The following is a 14,416-nucleotide window of genomic DNA, read 5'->3' as shown; positions in this document are numbered from 1 at the left end:
ATGGACTCAGGAGAGCGCGGCAGCAATGCGCAGAGCGGCCCTATAGGCAGCAGTGGTGAAGGATGTCCTGCGTCCGTGGTCGGGGCTCGAGTGGTGAGCGCACTGTGCCTGCTGCTCTCCGTGGGCTCAGCAGTCGCCTGCTTGCTTCTGGGCACCCAGGCTGCCGAGCTGCAGAGCCGGGTAGCGGTGCTGGAGCAGGAGCGGGAGCTGCTGCGGCGTGTGAGTCCACCCGGCGCCCTGGCTGCCTGGGCCGAGTCGCACCTGGAGCGCCTGCTGAGCGAGGTGAGGTGCCCTAGTGGGAGGCGCTTGTGTTGCGCTGAGGGGAGTGTGTCTGTCTCCCTGAAGGGGCGCCAGTCCGCACAGCAATCAAGTCCATCAGGCGGCCTGCCGCCTGGGGTAGAGGCTGGTGTGGCAGTCCCCGAGGGAGTCCTGCTGTAACCCAGCGCCCGCTGCTCATTGATTCTGGGCAGCTTTGGGCCTCTGGGCTGGGGGTAATGAGATGGGAGCGTCTTGGGCCCGCTTCAGAATTCCATTCCTGGGTGGGCAGCTGCAGGAAAAGCTAGCGAGAAGGGCTGTTTGGGGACAAGGAGGGAGTGGAAAGACCACAGGCTTTGCAGTAACAGACCCAAGGGTGCGTCTCCACTGGGGTACGACGACGCACTCAGCCAGGCTGTCTCCTGCCTTCAAGAGCGACTATCTCTTCTGTGCCAAGATAATGAAGGGGTTTCTACAGGAATGTGGTGACTCTCTTTACCGGTAGGGGCTAATCTTACTAACATACCTGGAGAGGTGTGGGCTGAAGGCCTGGGCACTGAGAGGGCTCTCAACAGCCTACTGCCTCCACCGCTACCCCTGAAAGTTTGTTTCTGAAGCAGCCCATCCTGGAGATGGGGTGCTCCAGGTGCTGAGACTGTCACATCCAGTGCAGCAGATCCCTAAGAGAATGCCCAGTCAGCTTGGTAGGGGAAAGGGAAAGAAAGACAGCTGGAGACAGAAGACCTGAATTCTGATTTCATGTGGACCTAAGCAGTGTAGACAGCAAATCCTACACTTCCTCACCCTGTATGTGGGGATTGTGATTACCATAGCAGGCTTGTTAGAAGCGATATAGAGTAGACTCTAACACTTCTAAGAGTTAAGATTACTGCTGTGTCTGCAAAACAAACCCTGTGTTTGGACCCTCAAAGCCCATACCCATCATGCTCATCAAAATCTCCACCTTTTGTGCAGCTGCCTCCCTCTGTATAGAACTGGGTGTGCGCAGTGAGTTGGGGGCTGGGACAGTCTGACCAAAGCTTCTCCTGGTGCCATCATCCTCTTCCAAAAAAGGTGATTTCCCAAGATCCCAAGCCCATTGCTCCCTTTGAGTGTCTTTAATTGTGGTATGAAAAGAGAGTGTTTTAGGTAAAGGAAGAGAGCAGGCCTCTTACCACAAATTCCCAAAACTGTAGTGAGCTGTGGTTTTTATTAATTTGTTGAGCTGTGTAGCCTTTGTTGAGTTAGTTTGGAATCTTAAGGGGCATGAGAAAAGAAGACTGAACCACACCTCCTTGCTCACCACTCCTATTTCTTAGTCACTTTAATTTAAGCTATAGTCCCTGAATGATGCAAATGGCTAACACTAATTGAGGCACCTTGGAAGAAAGGCCTGGCAATCTAGTTCTGAAAAATAAGCTATTGAAAACTCTGTGGGGCACAGTTCTACTCTGACACACATGGAATGGCCATGAGTTAGAGTTGACTCAACAGCAACTAGTTTTTAAATTTAAACCAGCATTACATCTCTTCTAGCTTCTGGGGAAAATTGCTGCTTCATGAAATGATTTCCTATCTTCCCCTTGAAATTACCTGCAGGATTCAGAAATCTCTCCCAAGCCTGTGGACAACTCCTGGTGATGGTTTCATAATTGCTACCTTTTATCTTTTGGCACATCCCTAAAGACCAGTGTGTTGAATTGATTTATGGATAGTCAGTTAAAGAACTGTGGCTGTTCTTTTCTAATAGAGGGGGCCTTTCTTATTCTTAGTAAAAATAAACCCTAATTAAGTGACTAAGAAATCCCAATAAAACCTTTTACAAGGAGCTTACAAATTGTGTCAATTCTAATAAGGTAGGGTCCTTGGACGACATGAGCTGTTGATTCTCAAGTCCTGAACTGCAGCTGGGAGAGAGTTTCCATTCATCACACTTCTTCCTGTAGCACTGTTTTACTTCAACAAACTATAGTGCTTCAACAATGAGTTATTAGACAAAGTTTCTCTCTCTTATTCTCTGTCTCTTGATTAGAAAAGCAAAGGAAGAATTTAGAATCTTGAGATTTCCACTTGAAAATTTGCTGTGCCATTCAGCAGGGTGGTGTTAACACAGGGCACGTCACACTACAGTAAGCAACCAGAGCCCAGTGTTTGAGGAATACATTCGGCTTTGGAGTCCAAACTCTCCAATTTTCACCGCCAGTGAAAACTCAAAGATGGCATGGTATAAATGCAGTTGGAGTGGAGCTTCTAGTTGCTGGATGTCCCCCATGAGGACACATCATTGTCCCAGAGCAGCAGTTGGTTCCTGCTACTGTTTGTTCTTTATATTCTCATAAATGGATGGGAAATATACACAGCCTGACAGTGACATTGAGAGTCCTTGGCCAAGTGAGGGAATTGATTATGGGAGGCAAATAATGGAAAACCAGTAACTGGCTTTAAGTAGGTGTGTAGATACTTTTTTGGACCATTAGATATGATGGACAAATAAATATTGAGCTGATAATCTATTAAATGTAAAGAACACTTGTATTTGAAAGGTAGGCTTTTCAATTCTTTTTCCAGTGAAGCCTTTTTTAAGCCAGTGCTGAAGTAGTTGTTTATACGAGAGGGTCACAGCTTGTCCTTTTACTAACAAACTTCTTTTCAGAATATCAGAGGCAGAAACCATGTTCAAATTAAAGAAATTCTTGCAAACCACACCAACTTTAATTTGAGAGAAAAATTTTTTAAAATAAGCCAACAAAAGCCACTGTTAATATGGGACCCACTCTCTTTGTTCCCTTGGGAAAAGAACTGTGAAATAACTTTCTGGGACTGGCTGATGTCCCTGATAACATAGATACTGAAACTACAAAAAAAGGAATATTCATTCATATTATGATTATTAAAGACCCTTCCTATGGTGCAAAGTGGAAGAAATGGTTTTCAGAATATAAAACAAAATTTTTCTGAGCATGAGAGATTACAATAGTACCTTCAGTGTGTTTCAGAAATAGAAATGCAAAATAAGCATTTGATGTTTTGATTTTAAAGTGCCTTAAATAGGTTATCTAAATAATCAAACCTCCCCCAAAAGTAGTTATAGCTATAGTTACAGTGTTACGAAAACTTAAATTTAGAGTGCATAACTTTCATACTACAGTAGAAAATATAATGCAAGGATTAAAGAAATATTTAGCTGTATTCAAAGGAGACCATTTCCAGCTTACAATGAATTTATTGTTGGCTGTTGGACTTCCATTGTCCAAACCAATCAGTATGAAAACAAGCCCAGAGACTAAGGGTAAAATCCAAGCACTTTCCTTCTCTGCCATCATATGTATATATATGTTAAATTAGAGTAAAACCCAGAATCGAATGTAATTTTTCGGCCCCTAAGGCAATCTGTCACTTGTCATGAATGCTCTATTGTGCACTTTTAATAAAGATGCCTATTTCTGAATCCCATGGCACAACTGGAGATGGAGTGTAAATCATAGTTACATTTGTTTCCTTGACATTTCCTGGCTCCCAAACCAAAAAAATACTTCTTTCAATTACTTCCTGGCACGCTTACTTTCTCTCTTCTTCTTTTTTTCCCTGACACTTCGAGAAAGCTTTATAATAATAGCAGCATGTTAGAATGAGCCAACTGACAAGGCATTCCTTTCACAAACATTTTGGAATTGTTGAATCAGACTTTGAAGACTTGGAGTTAGGGAATCAGCAAACTGAATGACATTATACCAGGAGACAGAGCAGGCTAGATGAAGCATGGGGTTACTTGGTGGGAGAGCTTGAAACCGCTATGTCATTTAACGTCTCTGAGCCTCAACTCCCTCTTTTATGATATGGGGGATATACCTACCTTATAAGGTATAGTGATGAGCAAATAAGGTAATGTACAGGAAAGTATTAGTAAGTGCTTTTGACAGCAAGTAACAGAATACCTGATTAAACCGTACACTCATTGAATTGTCTTGTGTAATGAGAGAAGCCTGGAAGTTGGCAGATCCTGGATTAATTCCATGACTTGGACATGACTGATAAGGCACTCTCATGGCACCACACCTAAGGCATTTGTCTGCAAATCAGAAGGTTGGTGGTTCAAACCCACCAGCCACTCCATGGAAGGAAAACTGAGCAATCTACTTCTGTAAAGATTTACCACCAAAGAAACCCAATGGGGGTCGCCATGAGTCAGAATCTACTTGATGGCAGTGGTTTGGGGTTTTTTGGTGTGGGGTACTGGTCAATGTTTCTGTCATTCTCTGGGTCTTTTCTGATGGTTGCAATGGCTGCTGCAGCTTCAATTACGTGTCTTCACATAAGAGTAGCCAAGGTAGAAGAGTGTAGGAGAAGAATCATCTTCTTGAGAAACTTAATTCTTTTTTTTTTAAAAATTATTGCACTAAAATATATATAACATAAAATTTCCCAGTTTAACTATTTTTAAGTGTATAATTCAGTGACATTAATTACATTCATCATGCTGTATAACCATCACCAGAGATTCTTTCTCTTTTGTTTCAATCATGTGGGAAAACATTTCCCGCAACCCTCAGCAGACTTCCCCTAGTTTTCACCAGCCAGAACTGGGTCATGGGACCACCGTTAGAACTGTCACTGGCAAAGGGAATGGGGTTACCCCACTAGGCTTTGGCAAATCTTGATTCATTCCCTGAGGCTGGGCACGTTGCCACTGGAACAAAATTGAGGCTTTGTTATAAAGGAAGACTGGGAATGACTGTTGGGGAGAAACCAACGTTTGTCAAGTGCCATAGACTATTACTGAGGTTTCCCCAGAGGAGAGTGGGGAGAATCTATCTACTGGCCTGCCACAATTTTCATAATTAGACCCTCCTTCACTTCAGCATTTTCCTAGTTCCACACTTTGGTAATGCTATTCAACCACAAAATTTCTGTTTCCCTCTTTGTGGGGCTCCTGCTCTCCAACTCTGCCTCCAGTCTTAGTCTAAGAAAAAGTTGGTGGGTTTGAGATTCTGTCTGGTACATTTCCATTCTTTGCAGTTAGTGGTCTTTAACCATTGAGTGGATGCCATTCTGATCCCACAGTAACTGGCCAGAGTGGCCTCCACACTGAGGACAGCACTGTAGGGCACTGTTTTCCAAGTCTTTTAACATCACAGCATGTACAAAGAACCAGTAGCATTTGTACATCATTGTGCAGTAAGTGGGAGTTCTGGTGGCATGGTCCCAAAGGCATTGACTGCTAACCAGAAGGTTGGCAGTTGAAACCCACCAGCCACTTCTCGGAAGGAAAACTGGGCAATCTTACTTCCTTAGAGATACCACCTCGGAAACCTAAGGAGGGGTTCCTTGTGAGTCAAAATCAACTTGATGGCAGTGAGATTTAGTGAGTGCAGTAAGTGGAGGAGGCTTCTCAGGCTATAGGGAACTGACCCAGCTGCTCCAAGGACCAGGGGGCTCAACAACCTGGAAACAATGCATGGTGGCTGTGTATCCATTCAGTATGTCCAGGCAACTCTGCTCTCAGGGCCCAGGCTCCCCTTTCATCACTTCCCCCACCCCCAGCCATAAATTCCCTTGGCTTCATCAGCACCTATAGCTCACTGTGGCCTCCTAATCCCCTATGTCTCTTGTACTTCTGCTAAGCTACAGCCCCTTCCAGACTGTGTGCACTTGGAATCATGGATCCCAGAGCAGGATGTCCCTTTTACCCTCACTGAGCATCATCTTATTGGATTCAGCCTTTCAGCCTTGCTAGATGCCTTTGGATTCTTCTACTTTCAAATAGGATGTAATAGTACCCCAGCTCCAACTGGCTTTAGTTAAAAAGGGGGATCTGTTGGCTTGAGTAACTGACAAGTCAGGGAAAAGTCTATTCAGACACAGCCAGAAGTGCCTGGATTTTGTGTTCCTTTTATTATCTCTATATTCTTCAATGATGGTTCTATTCTTCCAATGGAGTGACCAGGTGGCTACTGTAGCTCCAGGTTTACTTCCTCATAGTTCTCTTTCCTAAGAGCCCCAGCAGAAGCCCGTTGATTTACTCTGATGGACCAATCACTACATCAGTGTAGCGGGCCACTCTGATTGACCATACTCTGGGTGCATGCCCATATATGCCACATGTGCATAGGGTCAATGCCATTGGAGTACAAAGGACTGAGAGTGGAGGGTGATTCCCACAGGTCAATCTAGCAGAAGGGCTGTTATTGGAAGGGACAAGAAAAGACATGGAGGACATGGAGGCTTGTCAGACCAGGAGGTGACCATTCAAAGAATAATGAGAGAGAGGTTTGGGCAACTAGCTGGAGCCAGCTTATGGAAGAAATCTGGCTAAAGTGTTTTTGACCCAATGGGGTAAGCAGTTGGTAAATACTTGTTCTGTAGTATCTGTATATCAATAACTTTGGGTTTATCTATGGTAATATCAAAATCTGTATTTCTCTCTATGTGTAATGCACTTATAAAATGTGAGTTTTGCAAGTTTTGGAATGACTTAAAATCGTAACAACACCCCACAACCATTTCATGAGATGTACAAGACAAAAGTTATTGTTCCTGATTTTATAGAGGGAAAAATGTCACTCTGGTACAAGAAATGACATGCTCAGGGCACACAGGGCAAGGCCTAGGTCCCTTGGGGTTTTAAGGATGTCAAGGAAAGTTGGAGCTAGAACAGGTGTGTCCAGCTCACCCTTTGTATAAGTTTAGTGCTTACTTTAGGGCAATGTGAATGTGCCCCAGGTCAGAGCCACCTGATCCAGGGACGCATCCCTCTGCCTGCTTTCCTCAGCTTCCTGAGGCATGTTCTCATGACAAAGGAGGCCCCCCTCTTCCCTCTGGCCTATCTGTGGAGTCCTGTTGGCCAGGACAGTGCAATGCATATGGCTAGGAGGTTGCCCTGGTGTCAGCTGGTGTCACGTGTGTGGTGACGCTGGGAGATCTGAGCTTGGAAAAGGAAGTTGCTCTGGACCAAGAGTCCTGCCAGTTATGTGGCCCAGGCTGGTAATTCAGCCCCCCAGAGCCTCAGTTCTCTCACTGTGTGGTGGGGCTCAGAACACAGCTCAGGGTTGTTGGGAGGGCCCAGCATGATGGCATATACAACAGAGCATGAGTTGTGAGCCTGGATCCTACAGAGGTGTGGTGTGACCCTGCACCTTCAGAGGCGCCTTCTCCTTCACCACAGATGCTACATATTTCTCCCTTTTCTCTAAGTAATATTTCCCCCCTCCACTAGGCACTGATATATGTAGGTCAGATGTGAGAGCTCTGTTGGAGGACTCTTTAATACTTGCTCTTCACAGGGTGGATGTAGACCCTTTTCTCTTTGTCCATTGAGGTGCTCAGTAGCTCTCCAGACCCCTGTGGCTAGATGTGGCCACCTCCTTCCTTTATCTCAGATTTTAGACCTGGTATTGGGAATAGCACATCAGCTTTGCTATCCTTCTATGTCCTTTTTTTTAAAAAGTATTTTGGTATATATGTGTGTACATATATACACACACACACAGATATATATATATATATATATGTTGTGTTGTTGTTATGTGCCGTCGAGTCGGACCCGACTCATAGCGACCCCTCCTTGGGTTTCCGAGGCAGTATATCACTACGGAAGTAGATTGCCCCATCTTCCATATATATATATGTGTATACATATATATATATACATGTGTATATATATATATATATATATATATGTATATATATACATATGTATATACATATGTATATATATATACATATGTGTGTATGTGTATATATATATATATATATATATATATGTATATGTAACAACTTTTACAGAGGGAGAAATGTCACTCTGGTGTAGGAAATGACTTAGACCTGTATAGATATAAATAAATTTTGCTTATTTTAACCAAATTTGGATGTACAATTCAGTGGCATTAATTGTATTCACCATGTTGTTCAACCATCACCACTATCTATTTCCAAAATGTTTTCCCCACCCCAAACCAAAGCTTTGTATCCCTTAAGCACTAACTCCCCCTTCCCCATTTCCTCCAGCCCCTGGTAACCTCTAATCTACTTTTTGTCTCTGTGATTTTGTCTACTGGAGATAGTTCACATAAGTGGAATAATAACAATATTTGTTCTTTTATGACTGACATATTTCATTTGTTGTTGTTGTTGTTATGTGCCGTTGATTAGCATAATGTTTTCCATCCATGTTATAGCATATATCAGGACTTCATTCCTTTTTGAAGCTGAATAATATTCATATATATAATGAATATATAATATAATTTTATAATATATGCAATATATATAATATAATGAACATATATAATATATATATAATGAATGGATAAAGAAAATGTGGTGATATGTACATATATATGTGATGATATACATATATATGTGATGATATATATATATATATATATATATGTATATATCATCACATTTTCTTTATCCATTCATCTATTGATAGACATTTAGGCTATTTCTGCCTTTGGCTGTTATGAATAGTGCTGCAGTGAACATTGGTGGACAAGTATCTATTTGAGTCTCTGGTTTTAATTCTTTCAGGTATATACTTAGAAATGGAATTGCTGGGTCATATGGTAATCCCCCCTTTTATGATAACCACAAGAGCCAAAATGATCTTGAATATATCCCTCCTGAATATAGAGACCATCTAAAGAATAGATTTGATGCATTGAACACCAATGACCGAAAACCAGAAGAATTGTAGGATGACATTAAGAGCATCATCCATGAAGAAAGCAAGAGGTCATTAAAAATATGAGAAAGAAAGAAAAAACCAAAATGGATTTCAGGAGAGACTCTGAAACTTGCCCTTGAGTGAAGAGTAGCTAAAGCAAATGAAAGAAATGACAAGATAAAAGAGCTGAACAGAAGATTTCAAACAGCATCTCAAGCAGACAAAGCCAATTACTATAATGAACTGGGCAAAGACCTGGAGTTAGAAAACCAAAAGGGAAGAACATGCTTGGCATTTCACAAGCTGAAAGAACTGAGGAAAAAATTTAAGCCTCAAGTTGTAATATTGAAAGATTCTGGGCAAAATATTGAATGATGCAGGAAGCATCAAAAGAAGATGGAAGGAATACACAGAGTCACTGTACCAAAAAGAATTGGCCAGTCTTCATCCATTTCAGGAGGTGGCATAGTTCAAGAACCAATGGTATTGAGGGAAGAAGTCAAAGCTACGCTGAGGGAATTGTCAAGGAACAAGGCTCCAGGAATTGACAGAATACCCATTGGGATGTTTCAACATACGGATGCTCTGCTGGAGGCACTCACTCAGTTATGCCAAGAGATTTGGAAGACAGGTACCTGGCCAGCTGACTGGAAGAGATCCATGTTGTTGTTGTTGTTGTTAAGTGCTGTCAAGTCATTTCCGACTCATAGCGACCCCATGCACAGCAGAACGAAACACTGCCCGATCCCGCGCCAGCCCCACAATCCCTGCTATACTTGAGCCCATCATCGCAGCCACCGTGTCAATCCATCTCGTTGAAGGCCTCCCCCTCTTTCGTCGACCCTCCACCCTACCAAGCATGACATCCTTCTCCAGGGAATGGTCCCTTCTGACAACCTGACCAAAATAGGTGAGACGAAGTCTGGCCATTCTTGCTTCCAAGGAGCATTCTGGCTGCACTTCCTCCAGGACAGATCTGTTAGTTCTTTTAGCAGTCCATGGTACTTTCAGCATTCTTCACCAGCACCACAACTCAAAAGCATCAACTCTTCTTCGGTCTTCCTTATTCATTGTCCAGCTCTCACATGCATACGAGGCGATGGAAGAGATCCATACTCATACCCATTCCAAAGAAAAGTGATTGCATAAAATGTGGAAATTGTCAAACAATATCATTAATATCCCATGCAAGTAAAATCTTAATGAAGATATTAAAAAAATGCTTGCAGCAGTATATTGATAGAGAACTTCCAGAGGTACAGGCTAGATTCAGAAGAGGACATGGAACAGGGGATATCATTGCTGATGTCAGATGGATCTTGGCTCAAAGTAAAGACTACCAGAAGGATGTTTACTTGTGTTTTATTGACTATGCAAAAGCATTTGATTGTGTGGATCATAACAAATTGTGGGTAACATTGAGAAGAATGGGAATTCCAGAACACTTAATTGTACTCATGGGAACCTGTACATAGACCAGGAGGCGGTCATTCAAACAGAAAAAGGGAGCACTGAATGTTTTAAAATCAGGAAGGGAGTGCATCAGGGTTGTATCATTTCACCATACTTATTCAATCTGTATGCTGAGCAAATAATCAGAGAAGCTGGATTCTGAAGAAGAACGTGGCATCAGGATTGGAGGAAGAATCATTAACAACCTGTGCTGCATTGACAACACAACTTTGCTTGCTGAAAGTGAGGATGACTTGAAGTACTTACTGATGAAGACTGAAAAATACAGAGTGCAGTATGGATTACATCTCAGTATAAAGAAAACAAAAATCCTCACAACTGGACCTATAAGCAGCATTACGATAAAAGGAGAAAAGATTGAAATTGTCAAAGACTTCACATTGCTTGGTTCTACAACCGACGCCAATGGAAGCAGCAGTCAGGACATCAGGCAACATATGTTGTTGTTGTTGTTATGTGCCGTCGAGTTGGACCCGACTCATAGTGACCCCTCCTTGGGTTGCCGAGGCAGTATCACTATGGAAGTAGATTGCCCAACTTTCCCTCTGAGTAGTGGCTGGTGCGTTTGAACTGTCAGCCTTCTGGTTAACAGTCAAGTGCCTTAGGCACTATGCTACCAGAGCTCCTCAGACCACGTATAGCACTGGCCAAATTGGTTGCAAAGGACCTCTTTCAAGTGCTAAGGAGCAAAGATGTCTCCTTAAGGGAGGACTAAGGCGCACCTGACACAAGCCATGGTATTTTCAATCACCTCGTATGCATGTAAGAGCTAGACAGTAAATAAGGAGGACCAAAGAAAAGTTGATGCCTTTGAGCTGTGGTGTTGATGAAGAATGCTGAAAGCACCGTGGACTGCTAAAAGAACTGCTAAGGTCTTTCCTGGAGGAAGTGCAGCCAGCATGCTCCTTAGAGGTGAGAATGGCCAAACTTCATCTCACATACTTTGGTCATGTTGTCAGAAGGGACCATTCCCTGGAGAAGGATGTCATGCTTGGTAGGGTGGAGGGTTGACAAAAGAGGGGAAGACCCTCAATGAGGTGGATTGACACAGTGCTAGCGGCTCAAGTGTAGCAAGAATTGTGGAGCTGTCTCAGGACCAGGCGGTGTTTCATTCTGCCGTGCATAGGGTCGCTATGAGTCGGGGATGACTCAAAGGCACCTAACAACAACAACATGATAACCAAGATATATGCTGATTAACATGATTAAATTACTGGTAGTCCCACCACCCTAAAACAAGGGCTGTTTTACTTTTTCCATAATCCTATCTACTTCTTGACTTTATACAAATTTGCATTTTAACCATAGGATGCACACGATTTATAACTTGTTTTTATACACATGAACCTTATATCTGGATGCTGAGCAAATATCTGAGAAACGACTATGTGAAGAACATGGTATGAGGATTGGAGGAAGACTCATGAGTAACCTGCATTATGCAGATGACACAACCTTGCTTGCTGAAAGTGAAGTTGACTTGACGACTGATGAAAATCAAAAGCTAGTCTTCAGTATGGATTATACCTCAACATAAAACAAAAATCTGCACAATTGGACCAATAAGCAATATCATGATAATTGGAGAAAAGATTGAAGTTGTGAGGGATTTCCTTTTACTTGGATCCACAATCAATACCTATGGAAGCTTCAGTCAAGAAATCAGACATCATATTGCACTGGGCAAATCTGCTGCCAAAGACCTCTTTCAAGTGCTGAAGAGCAAAAATGCCACTTTTAAGACTAAGCTGTGTCTAACCCAAGCCATGGTATTTTCGATCGTCTCATATGCATGTGAAAGCTGGACAGTGAATAAGGAAGCCTGAAGAAAAATTGATGCCTTTAAATTGTGATGTTGGCAAAGAATATGGAAAATACCATGGATTGCCAAAAGAACAAACAAATCTGTCTTGGAAAAAAAGTAGCAGGAATGCTCCTTAGAAGTGAAAATGGTCAGACTTTGTCTCTTGTACTTTGGTCATGTTATTAGGAGGGAGCATTCCCTGGAAAAGGACATCATGGAAATGGATTGGTGGGCTCAAGGATGGCAATGATTGTGAGGATGGCGCAAGACTGGACGGTGTTTCTTTCTGTTGTATATGGGGTCGCCATGAGTTAGATCTGACTCGAGATCACCTAAAAACAAAGCTTAACAACATTTTTCCATTTCTGGAACCATTAAGACTGGATAAACCTCTCAAACTATTGCCCTGAGATAATCTTTAAAACTTAAACCAAAAATATCCCCTGAAGTTTTCTTTAAACCAAACAATAGTTTAGCTTAAGGAGTAAAGAATGTCCACCTTGAGCACTGTGCTCTTTTAAAGAACTATCTGTATGGGATCAAATTGGCAATAGATAATGGCAACTCCGAAGATTAGATGGGAACCTTAGGGGAGCAGTGAGTTCATGTTCGTGGGCGAGAAGCATTTCAGAAAAGGAAGACTTGAAGACTGTAGCCAGTGTCTCTGAATTGTACATGTAGAAATTGTTGAATGGGCAAATGTTCTGCTGTGTATATTCTCAACAACGACACAGACAAAATAAATTCTTTTTAAAAGAAAGAAACAAACAAAAAACCCCATTCCAAACATAATCCCAGGCTAACAATGAGAAAAACATCAGACAAAACTCAGTAAAAGGACATTCTACAAACTACCTGACCACTACTCCTCAAACTTTCAGTGTCATCAAAACAAGAAAAGTCTGAGAAACTGTCATAGCCAAAAGAAGCCCAAGGAGACATGATGACTAAATGGAATGTGGTGTCCTGGATGGGCTCTTGGACAGAAAAAAAGACAGTAGGTAAAAACTCAGGAAATCTGAATGAAGTATGGACTTTATTAATAGTAATGAATCAATATTGGTTTGTTAATTAATGTAAGATGTTAGTAAGAGAGAGTAGATGTGGAGTATATATGAACTCTCTGAATTATCCTTGTAGTGTTTCTGTAACCTTAAACTGTTCTAAAAAAAATGTTTATTATTAAAAATAGCAAATGCATTAATATCCATTAATTAATAATGTCACTAAAGAAGAAAAATATTTTTCCATATGCTGTATGTATGGTCTTAAGAGTAAGGTTTAATGGTTGCATAATATTCCAATATTATAATATTTCAATATTCCATCATATTCCAATCCCCGGGTGGTGCAAACACACTTGGCTGCTGACTGAAAGGTTGGAGGTTGAAGTCTTCACAGCTGCCTCAGAGGAAAGACCTGATGGTATACTTCCAAAAACCAGCCATTGCAAACCTGAAGGAACATAGTTCTACTGTGATACACACAGGGTCACCATGAGTTGAAGTTGACTCAGTAAAACTGTTGTACGGATTTGTTGTTGTTGTTATGTGCCGTCAAGTTGGACCTGACTGATAGCGACCCCTCCTTGGGTTTCCAAGGCAGTATCACTATGGAAGTAAATTGCCCCATCTTCCTTTCCGAGGAGTGGCTGGTGGGTTTGAACCACCAGCCTTCTGATTAGCAGTCAAGTGCCTTAGGCACTACACTACCAGAGCTCCCTGTATGGATTTAGTATTGCATCAAGAGAATAGGTACCCCACTACTCAGCATGGCATTTAGGCCTCCACATTGTTGTTGGAGAAGGATAATGGTACAATCAATAATTTGTGGATAAAGTTTGCTACTTCTGTCCATCTTTAGGATGTAGAATAACTGGTTAGGGGATAGGAATGTCTTTAGGGCTTTATCTTTTAATTTTAAAACATCCAAGTCTATGAATTATACATTTCTTCCCCTGAATCTGAATTCTGAATCTGTTCCACTGTTATGAAGGCTTGCTACAAGTTTTACATGGGACAAGTGCATTAAAAGTGTCTTTTAATGGTATTTTTTCAAATTCTATTTGACTTTTGTTGTCACTGAAAGAAAAAAAAAATACTTGATATTAAGGAAAGTCTTAAAAATAAAATATGGAAAAGAGTTCCGGCAAGATGGTGGAGTAGGCAGAAGGACTGCACAGACCCTCTTCAACAAAGAAAAGGGAAACAAATTAACAC

At 41.9% G+C, this 14,416-nt stretch overlaps 1 protein-coding gene across 1 annotated transcript in view; it reads left to right on the top strand.

Moving 5' to 3' along the window:
• The window catches only part of COL23A1 (collagen type XXIII alpha 1 chain), a 625,256-nt gene continuing 610,840 nt past the window's right edge, over nt 1–14,416 (top strand). Inside the window, exon 1 of the mRNA XM_007952985.1 lies at nt 1–282. Within this exon, the coding sequence (XP_007951176.1) occupies nt 1–282 (282 nt within the window). The remainder of the gene's footprint in view (nt 283–14,416) is intronic.

The sequence above is a fragment of the Orycteropus afer genome, unplaced genomic scaffold (assembly GCF_000298275.1).
Source record: "Orycteropus afer afer isolate SDZICR_OR568_19922 unplaced genomic scaffold, OryAfe1.0 scaffold00366, whole genome shotgun sequence".
Classification (NCBI taxonomy): domain Eukaryota; kingdom Metazoa; phylum Chordata; class Mammalia; order Tubulidentata; family Orycteropodidae; genus Orycteropus; species Orycteropus afer.
This window is presented reverse-complemented; position numbering and strand designations above follow the sequence as displayed.